At 42.5% G+C, this 24,580-nt stretch overlaps 1 protein-coding gene across 1 annotated transcript; it reads left to right on the top strand.

Annotated features, from left to right (window-relative positions):
• Nucleotides 1-15,633: 15,633 nt before the first annotated feature.
• On the top strand, nt 15,634-23,421 carry LOC104290926 (cell surface glycoprotein CD200 receptor 1-B-like). Its single transcript, XM_009890105.1, has 6 exons — nt 15,634-15,700; nt 16,475-16,783; nt 18,195-18,443; nt 20,479-20,574; nt 21,996-22,042; nt 23,305-23,421. The coding sequence occupies exons 1-6, from the start codon at nt 15,634-15,636 to the stop codon at nt 23,419-23,421; spliced, it is 885 nt and encodes a 294-aa protein (XP_009888407.1).
• Nucleotides 23,422-24,580: the final 1,159 nt, after the last annotated feature.

Below are 24,580 nucleotides of genomic sequence, written 5' to 3'. Positions count from 1 at the left end.
ATGGCTGTTCACTGCCCTATTTCTGAGGAGAAACCTCAGAGATGTTCAGTCTTGTTCGCTCGTGAATATGTATCCACAGGCCCCACCGTGAAGGCTGACTAATGGGGATTACGTTCCACTGACAGACCTGATGCTGAATGGACTTCAAAGAGCACATTGCTTGCTCTGCAGGAGAAGTGATTGCTTCGGGATTGGCCTGAGATATGAGAGAAAGTGGAAGGCGAAGAGAAAAAAAAAGTATCTTGCTTTGCTCTCTGAATTGTGCAGGCTTTGTGAATGGCTGATGTTTGTGTCTGACCTCTCAAGTCAGCACCTCTCCTGGATGTGGTGTCTTCTTAAGGAAGTTTGGAAGCAACTCTGGAAACTAGAGACTTTGCACACAGAGCATACGTTTTCAGTAAATGTGTCTGGGACACTGAACTGCTTTCTGCTAATAGCAAGGATTTTGGTTGCTTTAATGAGTTGCGGAGGCTGGTGAACTGGCAGCTCCCCTTATATCAACCACTGTGCTCTGTGCATCTTAAAAGCTGTTAAAATAGCAACTGAACTCATGCTTCTCGTCTGCACTCTGAAAATGAAGCCTCTTCTGAGTCTTTTAGGTGTCCAAAAATTACTGGGTCATCTAAGAGAGGAAATGTTAGCTAATCTGGCCTTAGCTGAAAAAGCCAATAAAATCTCATGGTCTGGGGTAGCTGACCCATAACTGAAAGCCTGATGCCAGAAAGTGTCTGGGGTCCCTTTTAGAAAGCCAGTGAAGACCTGAAAGATAACGATAAGTGAAGAATATATATTGTAGTTAAAACAGCACAAACCAACCAGACATTCAACTTCTTGCAAGTACAGCCCACACAGGAATTTCTTTGCAGTATAGAAAACTGCAGTGTTGTTTCCACTCCCATTGTTTTGTTGTCCTCCCCTACCAACAAGAAGATCAGAGCATACCCAAAAGAACTGATTTAACTCACATAAGTACACAGATTACAAGAACTGGACAATGCTGAACAACTATAAGTCCTGCCATGGCTTTCTTCCATGTCTTGGTCTAAGGTGGTAGGTGAGAGGGGAAAAAAACAAACCCCAAGCAAACAAAACCAAAGCTTTTGATTTTTGGTTACTTATTTAACCTCAGAATCTTTCAAGGCACCTACCCATTTGGAAAATGGAGGCCACGCAAACCACTCTCTGTTTTCTCCTTCCCAGCAGTGTGCCAAGCTTCACTTGCTGGTCTGCACTTAGAGACATTTCTAAAAGACAGCTTTGTTTTTCTAGGGAAAAGGAAAATCTATATTCTGAGGTAAAGAAAGAAGCTCTCCTGCCTCTTAACACTAGTGTGAGACAGGAGGATGTTGTGGTAAGCTTTATTTTTATTTTTATTTTTCTTCAGAATTTCTCTCTTTTTTTCCTGATGCCCACATCAAAATTCTCCTACTCAGAGCACAAATACGGTAACATTAATAACAAGAATTGATTTTTCTTTCTTTTTTCACCATTGAAAAAGAGATGCCAGTAGCCTATTGTTCTATACATTTATTTTAATGTCCTGAGACAGTTTACTGGGAGCTGGGCTCTTGCCTGTGCTAGCCAAATAATTTGATGCAGGTGCCCTCTTGAGGAGGAGAAACAATTACAAAGAAATTCTGCTAGCGTAGGAAATTGTTGTCAGTTGTTCAATTTGCTGTAGACTGCATCAATAATTGTGTGATTGTGGTCTAAGTCCTAACTTTCAGCTGTTTTAGCTAGTGCCCTCTGAGCCTCAACAAGCCTGTTGCCTGCAATTGGAGTTTACAGATAGTACGTGTGTGGGTGTTCTGGTTTGTGACATCTGTCGTAGTGTTGTTTGTCATTTGGTGGGGTTTTTTTTGTTTTTGTTTTTTTTTTTTTTTTTTTTAAAGGAGATATGTACTTTCATGTCTCTGTCTTATTTAAATGCAGAGCGTTACTTTGTCATTTACAAGCTCATTGCTTCAGGAGAAGGTCTGTGCACTTTTGACTGCTCTGTAAGTGCTAGGACAGGCTTGCAGTACCAAGCTAAGTGATACTAGCTCTCTGTACCATGGGAAGAACTCATGCATCACTGCCTATGATTTTTTTCTTCTTCTCTTTCCTTTCTTAGTGCAGAGGATGACTCCCATTGCAGAGGTCCTCGCTAGGACTGGAGGCAGAAGCCCTGTTCTGGTGCTCCAAATGGCAGCTCTGGCAATGTTGGTATCAGGTGAGAATGTCCCTGGTAAGGAAAAGCATGCTGTTAGCATTTTTGTTTTTTAATCCTGTTTAGGAGTTACTTGGTGTGGCTGAGAGATGCTGCCTGAGGTATGGGAAAAAAAGAATATTGCAATAAACTTCCAGTGGGGCATGCTCTGCATGATGTTTTTTAGCCTTTTGTTTTCTTCATGCTGAATTTTGCCCAGGGAGGTGAAATGTGATCCCAAAGGAGCAGTATTTTGAGCCAATCAGTATTTTTATACTATCTTCCCATGGAATAGTTCAATGTTTGATGAAAGCAAAAACCTTCAAGGACAAAGTTGAAGAGAAAAAACTAAACACCCCCCCACACACAAATATCCCTCTCCCCTGCTGTTTTTGCTTTCTTTTTTGAAGAAAGCACGCTCTTCTCATCTTCCATTTTGATGAAAACAGCAAAGCTTGCAGAGAACATTCTGTTTGCACAATGCCTTTGCAAGATCTATGATAGGAAACGGAGATTTTTCTTCCTTTCACATGAGGGAGATAGTATTGTTTTTATTGTAGTACCTGTTATCCTGGGTGCTCTGCGCACATCTGGAGCATCGGATAGCCCCTGATTTCACAGTGCACAAACAAATGGAGGAGTCTTGTGAGGGGAGGGGGAGTTGGACTGGCACAAAGGTCAGTTCAGTTAATGTCTGCTCTCGTCCACCACAGAACACTGCATGCTGGAAATCATTTATCCATCTACCACAAAATACCTGGAAGAAGGAGAGACTCTGAATTTGAGTTGCCTCATCAGGCATGAACAGCATCAGTCGTCACACATTGAGGCTCACTGGTATAAAAAAGCAAACAAGCAAACTGAGACTGGGTTTGGAAAGGAGATGGAAAGCTTGCACCTCTCACGAAGCTCAGACCCCAAGGAAAAGGTCACGTCCTCTCTGCTTCTGAAAATTCGGAAAGTCAACCAATCAGACAGTGGCCGTTATCAATGTAGGGCCAAAATAAAGAATGCTGTCCTTACTGCTGTTGGCCACTTTATTAGAGTGAATGTAACAGGTAAGCTCTGTGTGTCCAGGACCCTTCTTGCAGATGGAGTCGGGAGATCACATGGTTGTCTCTGAAGTGAAATTTCTGCATGATAGAAACTTTGCTTGTGAAGATGTATCATCTCCTCCTAGGGTGTGAAACTAAAAATGATTGCTGCCACACTATGGCACGTGGAATAAGTTTCATACTGCTCTGTCTCTTTGTCAGTGCATGCTAAATGCAAGACTGACCCGTGAAAATTTTGAGGATTTGTTTTAGATTGGCTGCGGGTCTCTCTGAGCTAGGGGGGATAGTTTCCCATGGGATTTCTGCTCTGAGCCCTGTTACTACAGCTGAAAGGAACTGGGTGGAAAAAACAGTGGGGGAAAATACATGTTTGTCTCAAGTTAGATGCAGGTCTGCCCCAGCTCACCTAGCATCTGTTCTGGGTTTATAGCCATAGCTGCATTCAGAGCCACGGTAAAGTTATTTTCTCTAAAATGGACATCTATGTATTTTCTTAAATGGAGACCTTTGTGTGTGCAACAAGTGTAGCCTTATCGCCTCTTGAATTCATTGTAATATACATAGACCCTGGGGAGGACGAGTGCTTGGAGGGAGTGGGAGTTGAGATATGGCAGCCACCGCTGTGAACTATTTTGATCTTATTGAAGTGGATTGTTTTTCTCTTGCTTCACTACTTAGAAGAGAAAAAATATTTTGCAGAAAGACTGGGAGGGCTGAAACATACAGTGGCAGTGCCCCTGTGTAATTATTTCTCTAGAGGTCTTAACTGATCGTATGGTATCGTGTCCTCTATTTGTGCCAAGTGACTTCAGCTCCAAGCCTCCAGCAGAAAGGAATGTCTATTTGGCCTAACTAGCCAAGGTTCTCATCTGGTGGCTGTGGTGGCGGTGAGCTACTATAGCTTTGTGGGTTGGTTCTGATCAGGGGCAGGCTGAGAAACCAGCTCATATTCCTTCCAAGCTGTTCTCCCAGCTTTGTTAAGATATAGGGATTATATTCATCTTTTGCCTTCTTAAAGTTTTCTTCAACATATTTTGACTAAAAATAAAATTAAAATTACACCTTCAGTCACCTTTTTGCCACTAAGTTTTAGGTAAGGAAAGATGCAGTTTTGCAGACTTTTATTTGTATCTTGGTCATCGTTATATCAGGTGTGAGCATTGTCAATACCACAGAGGGGACAAAGGGTGACCTGGAACAGAACAAAGCTCTGAGGGTGGATTCTGGGCTGGAGAAGACGTGGGCTGTGGTCATGATATCCTGGATAATCGTGTATGTCAAAGGTAAGAAGCTCGCTCTCTCTCTCTCTTGCTCTCTTTTCTGAAGATAGAGCTTATGATTGATTGTATAAAACCACAAGTTTCACAGGTGGATTTCTGGCATGACCCATATATTTAATGACTCCCCCTTTCCCATTGTAATAATTCCATAGAGGTTAGCAGGCTATAAGTCCCCAGGCAGGAAGGTGAAATGATCCCAACTAACTTGCATTGGTTTTGGGTTTGAGCGATTTTGCAGGAGGTGCAACTGAGCTGGATTCTGGCCAACATCCACGGAAGTCACCTGGCTCAGTGTTCAATTCCTGGTCGTGCCAAAACAGAGTGCACTGAATGAGCACAGGACCATTGTTTTATGGATTTCAGATGCCTCCTGTGTGGCCTTTTGGAAATATATAGTTGTGTGCTAATCAGACATAAGGTATCTTGCAAATTAAATGCTGAGCCTGAGCTCAGGCAGTTGATTTAGATTTGTGAAAGTCTCTCTTCTTGGCCAGGTGACCCGTCAATGTTGTGGTCTTGCATCAGTCACTTTTTCAATAAGCTTGTGTTTTATTAATTTGGATTGGTACATTTTGCTCCTAAACACCAGCAGATTTTTTTCTTTTTGATTTTTTTTTGTTTTGTTTGTGTCTGTGTGTGTATTCATCTTTTTTTCCACCCAAGGACTCATACCATGAAGACACTGTGAAATCTGAGCTGCTTTCCTTAAAACAAGTTAATATTCCTGAGATGCTGTAAGAACAACTTTGTTTTATTGTGCATCATGAACGTCTGGGATTCCCACTGTGTTTCATGGGGACCTATTTCTGGACTTCTTGGTACTGGTTCATTGGCATTATTCACTTTACCTGTTAACCCCATCTACCTCCTAGGTAGAGAAGAAGTATTTCTTCATGCCTTTTCTAGACCTAGAATTGGAAGTCTCTCACATCTGATGTCAGTTCTTCCAGGTTTTGCCTTTATTGAGGCAGCAGATTTCTTAGTGTTGTTTTCTTTGAAATGAAGAGATGGCTTCTTTCCAGCCGTACTTTCTGGGACCTGCATCCCATGCAGGGAGGTTTTCCCTTTCTGCTATGGTTCTCTATGTAAAGAAGGATTTCCTGGGTTCTACTCTCCTCTGAAACGTCTTCTGACATAGTTCTAGTCTATCCTCTGTGCTCTTCAATTTGCTCTGAGAAAGCTTGAGGCCCTTATTCAACGCTCAGCAGTATGAGCTCAAGTGGTGGGATGCACAGGAAGCAGAAACGAAGTCAGTGTGAAACCCACTGTTCTGCAAACAGAAACAAAACCCAGGCTCGATGTTTTACCCTAATGTGGGATGTTTTGAAAGGCTGTTTTGTGAACAGTCTTTTAACAGTGTTGTGTCCCTCTCCCCTTTTCCAAGTATTTATGTAAATTTGCCTTTCGTGTATGGGGTTCTCTCTTGGGACTTAAAACTTATTACCAGATGAGGAAGCAAAGATGGTTACATCTGTAGCTGTTTCTGTGGTTACTAAAGCTTGTCTGATGAGTGCTTCTGACCTCTGCCATGTTTTTCATACTTGGGCATGTGTGTAATGTTTTTGAATGTCAAAGCAGACATGTATCTTCTAAATAAATAAGTGAAGCGATCATTTATCTCCTCATCACTTGGCCAGGTCTCTGATTGTTTATCAGCTCTGAAGGGCTGCAATTGCTGCTGCTTTGTGAGCCTTTCCGTCAAAGGCAGCCTGATTTTGAATGCTTGTTGAAATAAATGTATACGTCACATCTGACAGAACCAGCTGCTTAAAGGGCATCCTTGATGCTGAGAAGCAGTAACAAGCGGTATGGATGTCTCGCTAGCTGGGGGGAACCGAGGAAGGGCATTGTATGATCCTATGTTTTGGGCCAATTCAGACTGCAGATATTTTTAGGCAGCATGCTGTACAATTACACATCAACACGATGCTTCTCTTGTAGGTTGGTGTAGCTATGTTTCCACCTCCTGGCAACTATAAGGAATAGCTGAAAAGAGACTAAGGAGAATTATGGTTGGTTTTTTTTTTTTTTTGTGAGGCAGTAGAAGATGAAGTAGAAATTTTAAAGAGGCACTTCTCTTGAGCTCAAAAAGATTTTTGAACTCTTCAAAGTTCAGTATTCTATAATATGTATAAACAATAGAAGCTGTTTCCAAATACTTTGCTTTGTAACTACTGTGAAAATGAGTGCTTGAACTGAAAGATCATAAATGCAAGGTGCTTGCAGCAGGACTGTAAGTAATAAGACACCAGACAGACATTTTATATTGAGGGAAGGAGCATGAGTGTATATCCATGGTAAATGAGGACATGAACACACCTGGTGAAACTCCAGTCTCTAAAATACCCATATGTTGTGTCTATTAAAGACAACAATTGTTACAGAGGTACATGCTGTTACGGAGGACACGTAGTCAAGACTGTAGGCTTTCTGCGAGGTAAGTGCCCTTTGCCAGGTCAATGCCATCTCCCTATTTCACAGGAAAGACCAAAAGTTTTTTTGGTAGCCCTCTCAGAACTGCCCTGTGTGAACAGAAAAAAGACAAGTTTGAGTAGATAGTGAAATACATATTTCCAGAACCTATAAAGAAATATAGACTGCTAGACCAAAACTTCCAGATGAAAATGTCTTTTTCAGTGAAAACTGATTTTCAAGCTAACTGTCCAAGTGTGCATTCATCCAAGATCCTGTATGGGTATAATGAGATGACTGTTCCTTGTGCCCTTGTTAACTGCATTAAAGCTAGTTTGGCAAAGTTTTGAAAGACATGTACACAAGCCTGTTTGAGTAGAGGTGCTGGACTCCAAAGTATTGACTTTGGACTTTGAATGAGATTTCCTTCGTTGTTCAGTTGCAGAGACTCCTGTGTAAACTGCAGTCAGCTTATTTTGTTTTACATGGCACATTGTCTCACTCGGGAAAAACATCCTGTTCAAAGGGGCTTGTTGGAAACCTATATAGTTCAAAGGTGCCTTCGGTGTACCCCCTTGGATGCATTTTTTAATTGCTTTAGTTGAGCCTATCTATCATTACAGAAGTCATAAACTAGCTTTGACAATAAGCCACGTAGAAACAATGTGCAACCCAGATTTCTAGTGATGGAGACTTTGCAAAGAGGCCAAATAACTTCTCCTGTGTTGTAGGAGGGCTGTTAGGTACGTAGCTCTTGGCTCTCCAAGCAGGGAGCTAAGGAGGAAAAGAGGTGAGGAAAACTGGTGAGGCAGGGCTGCCAGCACCCGGTTTGCTCTCCTATCTCCATTTTGAAGACAGCTGCTTGACTCTGAGTGCCGGGGCTGGAGGCATCGCCTCTTCAGGAGGGGAAGAAGGCGGTCATGGGGCTGCGCCTGAGCTGCACTGTGGGGCTGGATGTCCTGTTGTGGGGGGGCTGCCAGTGGTGAGGAAGGGCTTTGTCTGCCTGTGCAAGCTGGACTCTTTGGGAGTGTCACCCCTGGCAGCTGCTCTACTGAAAGGGCCCACTTTAACAAGAGTTCTATGGAAAATGGTATATAATCAGTGACGCAACCTCATTAGCTGAGCATCCCTAGATACCTTGTCACTTAAGTGCAACAGCTCTAGAACTGTACGCATAATGTTGTATCTCTCTATATTGACTTTTATAAATATACATGTATGTTGCAACATGCACACGTAGACGCAGCCACAGCACAGATACTTTTAGCAAATTAAGATGTCTTACATGTATTTTAAGTGGGTCCATAGCTGTGCACTCTGGCACGGGCTGTACAGGCCTGAGGGCAGGGGGTGGGAAGAAGGCTGTGGTCTGCGGCATGAATGCATGCAGCAAAGACCTCGTGGTGGGGGGAGCAGGAGGCTTCCTGAGTCCGCTTCTGACACATCCTGCACACTCCGTGCTAGTTGACTTTTTTTTTTTTTTGCATATTATTTCCCTCTCTCTTACTTATTTTGTAGTGCCTTGTCTCAACTTTTCACACAGCACTTGAAGGCATGGAATAAGTGGCCAAAAGTCCTGATGTCCACGTTCACCCAGCCTGGAGCACTGCTCTGCCACCGTGTCCTCAGGAGCTTCCCTCTGGGCTGTATTTTAAGCCACTCTGGGACAATAAGAAAATGAAGACCTTTTACCAGCAATGCCCACAATCCCATGACGGCATCAACGTTTGTGAGAGCTTATCTGACTTCATGTCACATTTTCCACCTGCAGACCACTGGTCTACAAAAAGGGCAGGCAGTTTAGGCAGCACAAACCTGAATAAGGACGTGCCATAGGACTGGACTTCCCCTGGCAACTCTACCCTTCTGCATCATACTCCCTCGCATCGAACATAAAACCTGCCAGAAATGCTGCTAACCAGCTGCAGCGCAGGAAAGAAATGGGGTGAGAAGTTTGACTGGAAACCACTATGGAGAATTTTTCTAAACAGCTATGTGATGCAGAGCTATAGGTGTTAAGCTGGCTCATATGCAAGGGAGTTTTTGACAGCAAAGAAGCCTGTATGGTGAGGAAGGAAACAGGTAAAGCAGAAGCATCCCCTTTGGTTTATTACACTGCACCAAAAGATTGTAGGCAGTGATAAATGCCATCCTGACACTGGTGTCGTGGCTTTAGTTTGCATTTGAGTGGTGGGATGTGTAGTTTTTTCCAATATAGACACAGGTTTCTATTTCAGGTATGCTTTGTTATACAACTGATTTGTTCCACTTGATGTAAAAATCACAGAAATGGAAGCCCTAAAAGAAAATTATTGATCTTTCTCCTTTGCCATGTGATAACAGTATGGATTTCATATTTGGAAGTGTTGATCTAGTTGCTCTATAAACACAGAAGAGGAGACAAGGTTTTCCCTTCCTAAAAAATAAAATAAAATAAAAAAATAATCAACTTCTATGTGATGAGTTTGGGGAAGACCGAGTATGTAGTTCCTTGAGACTGGCACAGCTGACTCCTGTCTGGGTCTGTTGGGGGTTCCTGGGACTTCTTGCAGGATGTTCACAGCTCTCCACGGGAGGAGGAAGATGTAGCTTTCAGAGAACATCTTCCCTGGGGTGTGAAGGAGGAGGAGCAGTGAACAGCCGCAGGAGAGAGGCGTGGTGGTCCTGCGTCTCTAGCCCTGCTTGGCACTGCCTAAACCATGGTTAGTGGTGTTACACATACGATTGACTGATTGGTAAGGAAGGATGACCTGAGGTTTTACTTCTGTTATACACCAGTTCTTCTGCTATTTCTGTTCTTTTTAAAGTGGGAATTGTTTGAGATTTGCAGCTGCTTTACGTGCAATTCCATCACATTTGACTGTGGAGTGGGAGGCCAATACCTCTGGCTGAAAGATGGGGAGGAAGCTTCCATCCGGGGACTCTGAGATACGTACCGATTCTTACTGAAGTGGTGGTAAGCGTCCACCCATAAATCATCTCTCTTCTGTTCATCTTTGAATATTTGTATGGGAGACTTTCTTGGTTTATCCAGAGCATTATTGTACTTTTGCAGGTTGTTGGTTCCCTGGTTTTTCCTGGGAAACCATCAACAAAGCGCAGTAGGTCCACAGGAGGCAGGAATTACAGTAGTTAGGGTCACAGACATCTCTGTTGTGATAGATCTGGTTGCTGGAGTATTGGGATTAAGTGAGAAGCCCCTGAGGTTAATGACCCACAAGTGGTAAGGGGATTCTGTAGGGCCAGGAGCAGAAGTTGCTGAGTCCAGTGACTGTGCAATTAGGGGAAAATTATCTACAGTTAAAAAAGAAATTATTTTTCTTGGTTTCTGGAAATCGCAATGTAATTGCCTCTGGCCATTTTAACCTGGAAGTGTCAAGGTTTAAAGGCTTCATTATCAGCAGTGCTTCCCCTATGTTTGCTGACATTGGTGAGAGCTGCAGGTGGTTTATAACCTGGGAAAGTCAAGCTGTTAGCTACACGGACCAGTTGTTCCCCCTCCACCCCATACCCAGGCAGTGGAAAATGTAAAGGAAATGTCCTCTCCCTTTCCAAAAGCCATCTACCCTCTATTTCCCGGTTTGCAGAGAAAGCTTTACAGTTTTACATATTTGGATCTGAAAGAAACTGGCTCACGAACTGGATGGGTTGAATTTTGCAGCTACAAACCACCTTTGGCTTCCACTGATGCCAGCAAGTGTAAGACAAATAGGGAGCCTGAGAAGAAAATGCACTATGGAGGTACAGCTCCTCCAGTCGCTAACAGTGCTAACAGTCTTCTGCTGTGCTAGTACAGGGCTTCATGGACATGTTTTCAAGGCTAGGGTATCTTTCAGAGAATAAAAATACCAGGAGGCTATAAAGTCCAACCAAAGGTCCATTAGCCCAGTAGCATTTGCAGTGGCCAGCTGCAGATGGTTAAGGAAGATGGCGAAGAACAGAGCAAGCACAACCTCTCCCCTCCCCCAAGAACTTTTCAGTTTCTGAGAATGAACAGCTTTGGGAATGTCTACCTGCTGCCCTTTTGATGTGATTCATCTTCCTCCCGGGGCATTAAAAGCCTTTCTGTATTTTGTAACTTCATTTCCACTTGAGGAATTCCCAGGAGAGGGCTATTGCTCAGGAGGAACAGGGACAGCAGTCGAGACAAATCTGTCCCCTGCGTGGCGACTGCAGGCTGCTCCCAGACTTGGGTGCAAAACTCTTCACAAGCAGTGAACAGGCTGCACAAAACAGCCCAGGGCCTGGCCCCTGAGGTGCATGGGGAATGCAGACCCACGGACACATCTGCTGCTACGTTTCTTCAGATAAGTCTTACACTCAGGTGTCTAGCGGCTCATGTTAAAACTTTAAGGAGAAATGGGAGAGCCTCTCAAATTGCCATTTGAATCGCTCCAGTTATTTTTTGCACATGCCTTACCAGTAGATAAGCCCAGCTTCCAGAGTTTTCCGTGCTCAAAAGGACAGCTAAAAGTGGAGGCTGACCTGGGGATGTTGAAGACACGGTATAACCAGCATCGCTCACTTCAGAAAAGGTGTTTGCTGCCTGCAGGCTTCCGAGCGGGTTGCTGTGTGGTTGGCGAGTATTCAGCAGAAGGGTTCCTGGTCTCCTGAGATGGCAGCCAGCCCTGTGCAGGGTGCAAGTACTCACACCTGCAGAAACCATGTCTCCCCCTGAGAGCTGTATGACAGAGGATCACGGCTTTGAGGAGAGGCCTTGGTGGTGAGGTGGAAACATTGAGTGCCTTGTAGTGAATGGTGCTGCTGCATGAAGGCTCTCACCATTAAAAGCATGGATTTGGATTTTAAATAATGTAGCTTTGCTTTGAATGGTAAGTCTTTACCTTATCCTTGTACAAGAAGTGGGAGAGTTGACACAGCTGCGTGCAACTGCTTTACTCTTCTTGCCGTCCCTTCCAGCCCTCCCCTGCCCGAAGACACCGGGTGTTACAGAGAACAGACTTTTGAGGTAGGGTCTTCCACTGCAAAGAAGAACCACATTTTGCCGAGTTAAGCACGGGAATGGCTATGTGGCATATTGGTTATGTTTTAAAAAGTTGTGGTGAGGACTGGTGCCCTGATTGGTACCGGGTACTTTATCATTTGCACCTTTTCCTCTGTCAGATTGTATTAACATATATTTTCATTATGTTGGACTTCCATTTATCTGATTTTAAGTTGGTGCTCAAGGCATAACTCAAGGCTTGCAGCTTGTATTTGATGTGTAATAGCAGACAGCTTAAGGTTGTGGTTTGTTCTTCGTGTCAGAAAGCAGTTTGCTTAACTGTGTCACATCCTCTTCAGGGGAGTGCACAACCAAATGTTTTGTTTTCACTGAGCACTTTCCGAGAGGGAAGAGGCTGTGTCTGTCTGTGAGACAAATCAGCTGCCTGTTAAGATCTTGGGAGCATCGATGAAAAGAAATTAATGAACTGTACAGCTGAAAAGAGGGACTATCTGGGATGGACGGTCCTGAACGGAGATAGTTCTCGCTTCTTTGCAAATCTCTCCAGGCCCCTCGTGAGGACAGAGTGGGAGAGCAGCTCCAGGTGCATCTCTGCAGTCCCCTGGTGCGCAGGAGCCACCCCATTAGCAGCCACCAGGACCGGCGTCCCTGTTGGACCGGCTGCGTGCGCTAACGCCTCTCTGCTCATCCCCAGGACAGCGAGTCTCAGAAGACCGGAGCACGCCGGCACTACTGCTGTTTGTCTCCCATGCTCCCGTGGCCAGAGGGCTCTTCTCCAGGCTGACAGACGGGTAACTTTCCTCCAGCCTCAGCATTCATTGGGATGAATCCGAGCGTGAGCGGTGCCGTTCCCCAGCTGGAAGGCTGAAGCTGATGGAAGAGTGACACGCATATTGCATGGGGGTTTTTTTTTGCCAGCCACCGCTGTCAAGGCTGAGTAAAAATTTTAATTTATTTTAATGTAGTTATTGAGGCATTTTAATTCCATCAAAGGAAATAACACAAGACAATCTGCAAATATTCATTTGCTACTTTCAAATGAATTTGATTCAGCTGTGCTCGGTTTCTCCTTTTTGAGTTTTACTTTGAGACTTACTTCTCACTTACAGGCACAAGTATTCAAGGATTGTGAACCTTAAAAATTGCAGTCTAAATTTTGCGTTTCATACATGAATATTTAAACAGAGTAATATGCTCTGTTCTTTCTGTGAAGAACCATTTTTAATCATTAATGCCTGTTCTTTTGAGCAAATAAACCTCATATATGAGATTTGTATGCATTTTAAAATAAGATAGTTCTCTGGGACAAGTTCCAATATGACAATATTCTAGTTATGAATATTTATAGATCCATCAAAATCGGTGAATACTGAATTTACTGATAAACATTGTGGAAGTTTTTTTTTTACTTTTCTTTTGAAAAAGACTGAAAAAATATTTGCAAATTGGGTCAAATTCAGTACATAATTCTGGTCAAAAAGCATTTTTTTTTATTCTTTGGTTAAAAAAATTTCAAACTTTTTGATTGAAAGCAACTTTTGCATACATAATTTATACAAATTGAAAAAAAAAACCAGCCCCAAACCTTTCGACAGTATTGAATAACATGAAACAAAACAAATTATTTCATTTGTGGCAAACATTTTAAGTGAACAAAAGTTAAATTTGGGATTATTTTAATGTAAGAGTTTCGTTGCCTCGTGCATGCTAGTAGCAGAATACTGATCAATGTGGTTGCACTGGCCTTGTTTCCAGGTTGCAGTGAAAGCTTTTCATCCAGATGCATCAGTGCTTTGTTCGAATGATGAAGAAAACCATCGGGCTGTTTTCTGAGTGCGCAAACGTATCGCATTGTGTTTAAGAAAATATTACTGCCTCTTGCACTCGGCTCACGAATGTGGCAGCATTTGTTCTTTCTGTGCCACAAGTGTTGCAATGTTCTGTTTTTTCTTCTGGGCACCAGGTGTCCTCACTTAATACATTTTACATTTAAAATGAAATTTTTAATGCTGCATAATTGAAACCTGTTACTTTTACAGTAATAGATGTCAGATGAGGATTTAGGTTTCTGTGTGCACAGCGAACCCTGTCTGCCTTTCCTCCTCCTCTCGGCAAATATGGAGAAGCACGCTTGTATTTAAATATGCGTGTGAACAGTGCGTGATCTAAATAGGCCAGAAGGAAAGTGCTCTTGCAACACATGTGACATTTCTGAACCAACCATCGCACAAAGATATTGGCTTGTCTGGTGCCTATTGGGTTTTGACTTGGGAATGAAAACAACGTATTAGTATTTCCCATGGGATGGAAACAATTTTCCAGTCATTTCTAGCTGTGGGTGACTGATTCAGAAAGTAACAGATTAAAGAGATACCAATGACGGCATAAAGGAGAGAATGACAAAAGTTCTACCAAGAAGACACTTTGAGGGAATGCAGAGGCGAGGAATGGAAAATGAGATAGCTTTGTGGGCAGGCTGCAGGGGGCCTCAAGACGAAAGTATGGCCACTGATTTCTGACTGTGATACCAGAAAACTGCAGTCAGGGTATGGCTACTGTAGTGTTGCGGAAACAGGCATACACTCTGAGACCCCGGCTTTATCCCCCCGCTGGTTGGGGGCACAGCAGTGCTTTGGTTGTGAACCTTTCTGCTGTACAGAACCAGCATGAGTACCTACTGCAATAGGGTGCTCATCCTTGAGACTTGGGCAGAAGATGTTGGGAGTTTGACTGTGAGAATACATAGGGATATTGTTCAGTACAGCGTAGTGCAAGTTTGCCTTGCCAAATTGGGGTCATTTATATATGATATGTGACTGTAGGAAAGTATCAGTGATGTTCTTAGCCAAATCCCTGTTCAAGAAACAGCTGAATGGGTTTGCATCAAAATTCTCCACTGATAACCACATATATATTTGATTGGAAAGCTTTTGGATAGCATGGAGTCCTGCTTTTTTGTGTGAACCAGAAAACAATGTGTTGGGATGACAGCACTGTTTCAATCTTACCACTGAACCATTGCCCTTTTGCCAAAAAGGAGCTAGCAATTTATAAGATATGGTTTGTTAAAAAGTATATATAGCTGTAGAATAGCATAAATTACTAGATGTCTTTTTAGTTCCCTGTGTCTATGAAAGCAGGAAACAAGCTCATGTGCTTTTGATCTCTTGCAGTTGGACGGTTGCCCTTTTTGTTCTACTACAGAAGTGGAGTTACCCTTCAAGAAATTAAAAGCACGCAAGGGTTAGGAAAAATTTCTTTCTCAAATAGTTGATGAAGTCTAGATCCTGAATTTTTTCTGTAAATGCTGTTACCTTGATTGAGAGAGTTGTAATGTGTGCATGTTTGCCCCTGCAAAAACTTTTGTTTTCATAGTCTGCAGGTAAGTCTGTCAAGTGGCAATAAGAGGTCTGTAGCTATCTTTGCGCTCGCTAGCTGGGCACAAATAGTGAGCAGCTAGAGATGCCTATAAAATGGTATCAGAGATCCTGGATTTTTAAAGCTTGTTTGTAAACAGTAGTGGAGGTTTTTTTATTTATTTTCAAAACCCTTTTTGCTTTACTTTCTTCAGTGCAAGAATGATACTTGACCTGGGGTATTGTTTAGAACTTCTGTTTTCAAAGGAGACAGAGGTTTTACTACGTGTTCTCTTTGAAGGGATTTGCACAACAATTTGTGACATACCATTTTCTTTGCCTTCACTTTCTGCAGTGCTGATTCCTTTTGGTAAAGATGGCTAAGACATGGGCAGTTCAGGCTGCACTCCTTTTCTTGCTAATCAATCTGGTTGAAGGGACAGGTAAGTGAGAAAGATCTAGAACTACATGCAGCACTCTTTGGTACTCTATATTTCCAACTGACCAGTACATTGAAACTTTGCAGTTGACCAGGGGAAATTTTGCATATTGTTTAATGTGAATGCAAAGAGTGATGTTGCCTCAGCTGGCAAAATCATCGTGTGCCCTTCAGAGTGGCATGATATATCTGATCAGAATGCAACACACATCATCTGAAGACCCATCTCCTGTTCAACTGGGACAATATCAGGAGAGCTATGGCTTCTGGTAGAAAAGGGATCTACACTGCACCAAGTGATCTTGGGTTTTAACCTTGTTACAGGTGTATGTTCCACTGCTATCCCTGGTTTTACTTGCACTTTAACCAAGGCACCTAATTTAGTAACACAATAATTTTTTTAAAAAAGTAGTTTCTTTTCCCTTAAGGATGAATCTTGCCCTTCCCATCAGTTTTTCAAAGCCCATATTAAAGTGATAGACATCTGTTGCCTAAAAAGAAGATGGAGGAGTTGCAGCTTATCAGCACGCATACCCACATAGTGTCCGCAGGGGAAATGCACCATCTCCACCGCATTTCCAGACTTCAAAAAGTGACAGCAGGACACTGGACCTGGAAATTCCATACTACTTACACGTGTCTGCACAGGGCAATGTGTTCTCAAGGCTGCCAATACAGTAGGAAGTAGAAATTTTTAAGTGTGATGAAGCCAAGAGTTTCCTATGCTTTGATGATGGCTGTAGCATCATTTTTAATGTCTTTTTTTCTTTTTATGTAGCTTACAAAATGGTGAGTGTGGAGGCTGGTCATGAGGCTGTATTGAGTTGCCCTTCTGTCTCCAAGATGTCTCTGCTAATGGTGACATGGAAGATGGAATGCAGGAGTTGCTGCTTGTTGGCCTATAGAAGTGATCACAATGAGACAAGGAAGTTAAACTGCAGTGAGAGGGTGATGTGGAAATATTCACCTGACAGTGACCCTGCTCTTCGTATTTACCCTGTCAACCTTCGTGATGAGGGAAATTACACGTGTGAAATTGTCAGCAGTGAAGGGAATTTTCTTTTCTTCTATTCTCTGACTGTGATAGGTAAGAAACACCTTGTGGCTTTGTTTGTGGGTTTTTTTTGTTTGTTAGTTTTTTGTTTTTTGTTTTTTTTTTTCCTCTGTGCGTGGAGATCAAAATGATTTGATTCGGTGGTGAAAGACCAACTTAATTTTGGATGCATACTGAAATTGAAAATAAAGAGGTAAGCTGATTTAGTGTCGCTATTTGGAGAGGGGAAAAAAGGTGTGAGGAGTTATGGAATAGGACTTGGTTGTTCTATGGAGAAATAAACTGGGGGTTTCGTGTTTGTTTTTTAACTTCTGACTCATGAGCAGGGTTTTAAATGCACAAATCCAACAGTCTGCATAGTTTCTGAGAGAGTTCTTTGGGTGTAACATTCTTTTGGAATGTTCACACAACCAGGAGTATACACTCTTGGTTAAGTTAATGCAAACAGAAGATATCAAATAAATATTGCCACTATAAGCTGAGCAAAAGTATGCTGAACCAAAATTCATGAGGTCAATGTGTGTTTTGTCTGGGTAAGAGCTGAATAGGAAGGAAGCAAAAGTTTCAGACGTTATCTGGAAATATTTCACTATTCCAGAAATACTGAAAGCTGTCTATAAGACTGCATCTCTAAAATAAAAGTTAAATTAGTCGATTTTCAACATAGGCAGGAACAAAAGAATATTAGAGATATATCAAATCATCTTTTTCAGATAGTCAGGTAAACTATCTCTAGGTTTCCATAAATTAAAAAAAAAAACAAACCAAAACATAGGAGAAGATTTTGTGTTCTGGCCATACTAGTTGAGCCTTCTGAATAGAACTAAAAATTATGGAAAAGTAATTTTGGAACTCTATAATTGCTATTATTATTTTTTCTCACTTTATTTTTTTTTTTTGTTCTTCCCTGCAGGATCTTGCCTTTCTGATAACAGTTTAGGTGTTGTCTGAGCCTTTGCCTGTTTTGTCAAATGCAGTATATGAGTTGTTGGTCTTTATGCAGAACAGTATTGTCCAATTCCTCCTTTATTTCCCAGCTAGCTAATTCTTGATTCTACCTACCCAATCTCCTTAATATTTTAGCTGGAATTTCAGCAAGCTGTGTTTTCTTCAGTATGTGCACTTCTGTACTTATAAGTCTTCATTTAATCCACCCCTCTCTGTCATCTCATCATCTCCTGTTACTACTGCAGTCATCTTTTGGAAACATGAGGAAGCAGTATTTTTAGATGCAGCTAGCTAGTTTTGGAGATAGTCATCTTGGACTTTTTTTTTTTTTTTTTTTTTTTTTAAAGGTCGTTGGTGCTAATATTCCAAATTATTTAAAAATCTTGAATTGGTCATGCAAACTGAAAAATGCCACCTATTTTTCAGTTTCTCAGTTGGTGATTTTGTACTCAACTAGAAATAATGGTTGTGGCCTTTATTTTTTTTTCTTCTGTAGTCCCTCCTACAGTGACCCTGACCTGTGATGAGAACAGGGTAGCTGTCTGTCAAGTGTCTGCTGGAAAGCCAGCTGCTGACATCTCCTGGATCCCTGCAAGTAATCACACCACCGAGGAAGAAGTCCATCACCCCAATGGAACAGTGACCAGAGTGAGCTACCTAGGCTGGGTTGACAGCACGCTTCCCACTGCCACCTGCCTGGTTACCCACCCAGCTACAAATCAGACTCTCTCCCTAAACCTGTCATGTAAATAACATTGTTCTGTAATTGCTCTTCACCGTGCTCTCGGGCTTCTTTGTGCTGTTCTGTGCAGCTGTTCCCACTGAATGCCAGGGCTCTGCAGATTGTTTAGTGGGGTTATAAGGCAAAGTCCTAGTGCATGCTGACTGAGAAATTAATAATTTTGAGTTAGTCAGTTGAAACCAAATGTTTCTTGGCATTGTACGGAGAAACTTTCAACGTGTGCTTCTTTCTATCCCTGTTCTGTTTTACAAGAGTTCCTCATTCTTCTTTTGGTGGGTTGACCTTGGCTAGTCGCCAGGTGCCCACCAAATTGCTCTATCGCTCCCTCTCCTTGACAAGACAAAGGGAGAAAAATATGACAAAAAGGATCATATGGGTCGGCAAAAGGACAGGGAGATTACTCACCAGTTACTGTCATAGGCAAAACAGACTCGACTTGGGGAGATTAATTTAATTTATTGCCAATCAAATCAGAGTAGGATAGTGAGAAATAAGAACAAATCCAAAAGCACCTTCCCCCCACCCCTCCCTTCTTCATGGGCTCAGCTTCACTCCCAGCTTCTCCACCTTGTCCCCCTGAGTGGCGCAGGGGAATGGGGGTTGTGGTCAGTTCATAAAACTTTCTCTGTGCTGCTCCTTCTTTTTCACATGCTTCCCCTGCTCCAGCATGTGGTCCTACCCACGGGAGACAGTCCATTGTGAACTTCTCCAATGTGGGTCCTTCCCATGGGCTGCTATTCTTCATGAACTGCTCCAGCATGGATCCCTTCCATTGGCTGCAGTCCTTCAGGAACAGACTGCTCCAGCGTGGGTCCCCCACGGGGTCACAAGTCCTGCCAGAAATTTTGCTTATGCATGGGCTCCTCTCCATAGGGTCAAAGGTCCTGCCAGGAACCTGCTCCAGTACAAGGGCTCTCTTCTGGGTCACAGTTTCCTTGAGGGCACATCTACTGGCCCTGACATGGACCTCCATGGGCTGCAGGTGGATATCTGCTCCACTGTGATCCTCCATGAGCTGCAGGGGGACAGCTTGCCTCACCAGGGCTGCAGGGGAATCTCTGCACTGGTGCTTGGAGCACCTCCTCCCCCTCCTTCTTTACCGACCTTGGTGTCTGCAGGGCTGTTGCTCTCTCATGTTATCACTCCTCTCTCCCAGCTGCTGTTGTGCAGGAGTTTTTACCCTTTCTTAAATACGTTATCACAGAAGTGCTACCAACACTGCTGACTGGCTCAGCTTTGGCCAGCGGCAGGTCTGTCTTGGAGCCGGCTGGCATTGGCTCTGTTGGACATGGGGGTAGCTTCTGGCATCTTCTCTCAAAAGCCACCCCTACAGCCCCACTGCTGCCAAAACCTTGCCAGGCAAACCTGATGGGCAAACCCATCAATGACCTTTTTAGTCACTGATGACAGAAAAGTTGCTTTCAGCAGCCGCTGTTGATAGCGCTCACTAATTTTTCATGTGAAGCTTTGAACCCCTGATGCTAAATTTTGTCCAGCTGCCCACAGTGGTGATGGTCTGGAGAAAATTCCTTGGAAAGTGTCTGTCTGTGACTTTTACCCTGGGAAAGATCACTTTAAAGGTAGTAAAGGGTAAAATTCAGCTTCTGAATTGGCTTCTGTGCCTGACCTTTTAGAAGTCTATTCCACTAGGATTTGTAAGAACAGCTAAACAAGTGCTCTTATCACCAAAATCCTTGAAGGACAGAAGTCAGCGTAGACCAGTCATGAATAACAGCATTTTGCAGGGATGGCTGGTCAGTTCTGTTGTTGCAGGACTGATATCATTTGAAGGAAAGGAGACCGTGCAGGCAGCTGGGTTAAAAATGAAAGTGTGCTTGTACAGACAACTGACTGGGTGTGAGAGGTGGTTTCCTACTGCTGGTTGGCACCCAGACATCTCATCTGTGTCTCTCAGCTCATTTGAGCTGCGGGGGTGGAAGATTAGCTCTCTCCTCTGGTTAAGGTAGGTAGTAACATCATGTAGTCAGTGCACACTGACGTCTAGCTCTGTAACTAGCTTTCTTTTCTCATCTTTCAGACACTTCCCCCGGGCTTCCCTATCTCCTGATAGGAGGCTCTGCAAGTGTTGCTGCTGTCAGTGGTGTGACTTTATGCTTGATTTTCAGTTGCAGAGGTAAGTCGTTCGATAAGCCTGAAATGTATTACAATTCCATTGCTGACTATGTGTAATATGTGTTTATTGCTGAGAGTGGGGTGGGAGGCAAAGATTGAGGAAAACGTCCATATATGATGCATTGCCCTTTTGGAAAAGTCCTAAAAAAATAAGGGGTGGAATACTAAGACAAGTCTGGAGTTTTGTGTGAGCCATAGTTATTATGATATTAATGCATTATATATGGCAGAGAGTCATCCAGGATGAAACAGATTCTTTCTGAGAGTAGGGTAGGTTTTCAGTTTTTAGGATTAATTTGGTTGTTCTGCGTTTACCGACATAATATTCTATACATAATAATGACAGCTCACAAATTAGTCTAATGACTAGACACAAACAAGCTCCCTGTTTCTATCAGGAATCATAAGTTTTCCCTTGAGCAAGTGTAAGAATAGGCCAAATGTACATAATTTCCTCTGGTACACTCACAGTTTCTCAGGCCGTATAGATTTCATTGACACTGGGCCAGGCTCTTACTGAATAATTTGATACTGAGAACTCAGATGATGGTTTGCTATTCTTGAAGTCGAGTAAGATGGCTGTGATGGGGTATGAAGGGAGTAGAAGCCCAAGTGGAGGCTTAAAATGGGAGGAAGAGAGAAAAACAGGCTGAAGGCAAGAGTGTCGTCAGGAGAGCAGGAGTTGAAGCACTGGGAGAAGGCAATGTAAAGGCGGGTGAACTGTAAATGGAGGGAATTTGCAGAGAATCAGAGTGCCTGATTTACTCCCCTCCATTGCCTTGGCGCTGCTCTAGCTTTACTGCTTCTCTTGGTTTCTTCTTTGTGTTTCTTCTTTGTGCTCAGTGACTTTCAGATTATCCTCCCCAGTACTGGGCACATTACATTGCAGATGTATTTCATGAACCAGGTCGGAATGAAAGGGGTGAAAGAGGGTTGGCAAGAGGGGACAATGAGGCGAGGTGTGTGCTAGAAGAGCAGAGAAGGCAGGGTGAGAAGAAAAAAAAAGACGGGAGAAGAAAACAGAAGGGCAGTTGTCATTGGTGGTGGCAGCATTGACCAGTGCTTGCAGCACTTTGAGGGTAGCCTGTCCCTGTCACAGTGTGATATGCGTCTTTGGGGCAGGTGAGGAGAGAAGAAAATGTGCTCAGATGGGTTCCTTGGCCCAGCGAGTCTCTGCAGAACTGATGAAATATGCACCAAACTGAGTCAATTCAGTCATGTTGACCAAAATTGCCAATGAAGGGAAAAACAAAACAACAGTGTGCTCCAGAGCAGGTCATAAAAAATAAGAACTTAACCTATGAATGTAACTGTATTTTGAAGAAAGTCTTTCAACAGCTGAGGGCAGCTAGAGGAGGACTCTAGACATAACAGCATCTTGCCCTGTCAAACCATTTTAATTTCCTGGCATCCTACTTTTAGCTTTCAGGTTACGTAAATCGGCACGTGGGGTGGCAGTACCATTTGCAGTAAGTGGGCTTTTTTTTTTGTGTGTGTGTGCTTTGCGTTTTTGGTGTTGTTTTGTTTTGTTGTTTTTTGTGTGTATTCTTCACTAAAACATGCGATATTAGTGTGTCTGCTCTGACAAAACTCCCATTTACCTCTGTGTGTACTTGGAGGGGGGAATGAGGAACAGTTTGTCTGGGAGGGTGCCTCTTGTTTGGATGGCCCTATCTTCATGTATATTCAGAGTATCTGAAACATTGTTTAAGCACTAGATCGAGAGTGGTGTAGTGCATTTCCTGCCCAAGAAGAATACTATAAAATATATTTACAATGCCAGTAGTTAAGCTGAATTTTAACTCTTCCCAAAAGCTAATGTTTTCACGTTTCTGCTTCACAAAGTAATCTTAACCCTGATCTTTTGCTTAAGAATGTGTATTGCACTTGATGGCAGAAACCTGCCTGATTAAAGATCGGCTGAAAACAGACACACATTTTACGAAGAGGGAAAAGCGTGCACTTCCTTAGAGACAAACGCAGCTATGAAACTTTTATTTTTAAAGTTGAGGTTCAAACACTTGGAAGTTAGGAAAGAGCAGTGATAAATTTGCCACCGCAACTTTTACTTCCTCTCTAATTCCAGTGTGTCGTGATACATATTTAACAGCATGATAATATGCTGCTCTTTCCTCAGGGCTTCTGCATCATTTAAAGTACATTGAAAGAGCAATTATTTCATATTTTGTTTTCTGCTCATGCTTAAATTAATGGCAGTGTGCCTTGTTTGTTGCAAACTAGTCAAATAGTGCTCTGAAGTTGGAATGATTAATTTCCTGATATGCTCTTCTATGGCATTCGGGAAGATTTGACTGACGGGAGTGGGAGTTGCAGAGATCAAAGTAAAAAGCTTCCAGTAATTTTAGGTGCCTAAATTGGATTGCCTGTGGCCTGCCTGTTTGTTCCAGAGAAGTTAACATTGTTCATTATCATCTATTTTGCTGAAAATACCAACATTTCAAAATTTGTTTTCAATCACATTAAGAAAAAAAGATTCAAAGGCCGTCCTGTTTAGGCTTTGTGAAGGAGGTTGTTGCATCTCTCTGTCAGTTCAGGTTTCACCCTCCGTGCTCACAGAGTTTAGAGAAATAACTTCATAGTTCTTTTGCAAAAGTAATGTTACCTACCAGGTTTCTTCCGGTCTTGCTTTTTGTTTGGACTATATAGGTATGGTGGTTCCACAAAACTCTACAATGTAATATAATGGTACATGTTTTTCTTTATATTGCAGACCAAGAACTTCAGGTCCACACCATCACGTGAGAAGACAGGAGCGGTCAAGCCTCCTGTCTCATCAGAGAGTATCTATCAGAATTACAATCCAAGAATGATATATATGAACTATTAACAGTGTAGGCACAAGCAGTCTAATACCAGCTCAACTACCAATGATACTCAGTTACTTGAACTCGTACTTCAACTAACAAATCTCAGACCTTAGAGCATAGCAAGCCAAGAGAACACTCAAAACTGCCCCACAAAAGCCTTTGTCTTTCCTGACCCGAAGACAGTGGGGGAGAGCAATCTCTTTTAGTAAATTATTTCTCTCTTTCTCTAAAGATCAGCTCTTGAAACATTTTAAAAATGTTTAAAGACCAAGTTGGGGAAATACATATCTGAATTTTGTTTGAAAATGGACTCTGATGTATGTGCTCCCTTCCCTCAAATCAATAATTGACATATTTCTGTGCCACAGTAACAGACTGTTGGTGAATATGTAGCATGTTTCTCCATTTTCACAACTGCATGTTCTTTGCAATTTTGTCGTGGAAACCAGGAAGTGACACAGGGGACCCCAAAATATAGAAGGTCAAAGAAACTTATCGGGTGGAAATGCAGAAATAAAAGAGGTTTTTCTTTCTGGGCAGATAATTACATGTGGCAGATGACAATCTGGCATTTGTCATCTTTGTTTATTTTTTATTTTTTAATGTATTTCTTTTTCAATTAAACTTTCTGTTTGCATTGATAATGGAATTAAAAAAAAGCCAATTTGAAATCATACTTGATATGGAAATGAGAAATAGTAATGGGCATTTTTCTAAGATTCATTTTAAAGTAAATGTGCAAATATGCAAATATTTACCTAAATGATTTCTGGGGCTATTTGGGTAAATGTTTATTGACTAATTTCTTAGAAGCTGAGATCACAGCATGCTTTTTCTGAGAACAGAAGTGTTAAGTTGTGAAAAATGCAGGTGGTGTGCTTGTTTAAAACAAACAAACAAAAAACCCTAACCAAATCATTTATTTCTTCTCATGCTCATGCCTCCAAGCTGAACACCCACCCCAGCCCCCACCCCCAACTGGTTATTCATTTCTGTTTTCATTCATCAGATTTGTCAAACCCTCCAAACACTAATGCAGCAGTAAGTATACTCAAATGTGTATTTTGAATGGCCTTTGGCGCTTGTTGCTGGAGGAAGTAATCTCTGCTCCTTCAGTGTTCCTAGGCGTGAGGATCTCCCAGTGCCTTCTAATTGCACTTCACTCTAGCACTTCTAAAT

Source organism: Charadrius vociferus, unplaced genomic scaffold (assembly GCF_000708025.1).
Source record: "Charadrius vociferus isolate BGI_N301 unplaced genomic scaffold, ASM70802v2 scaffold287, whole genome shotgun sequence".
NCBI lineage: Eukaryota > Metazoa > Chordata > Aves > Charadriiformes > Charadriidae > Charadrius > Charadrius vociferus.
Note: the sequence above shows the minus strand (reverse complement) of the source record. Positions and strands in the feature narration are given on the sequence as shown.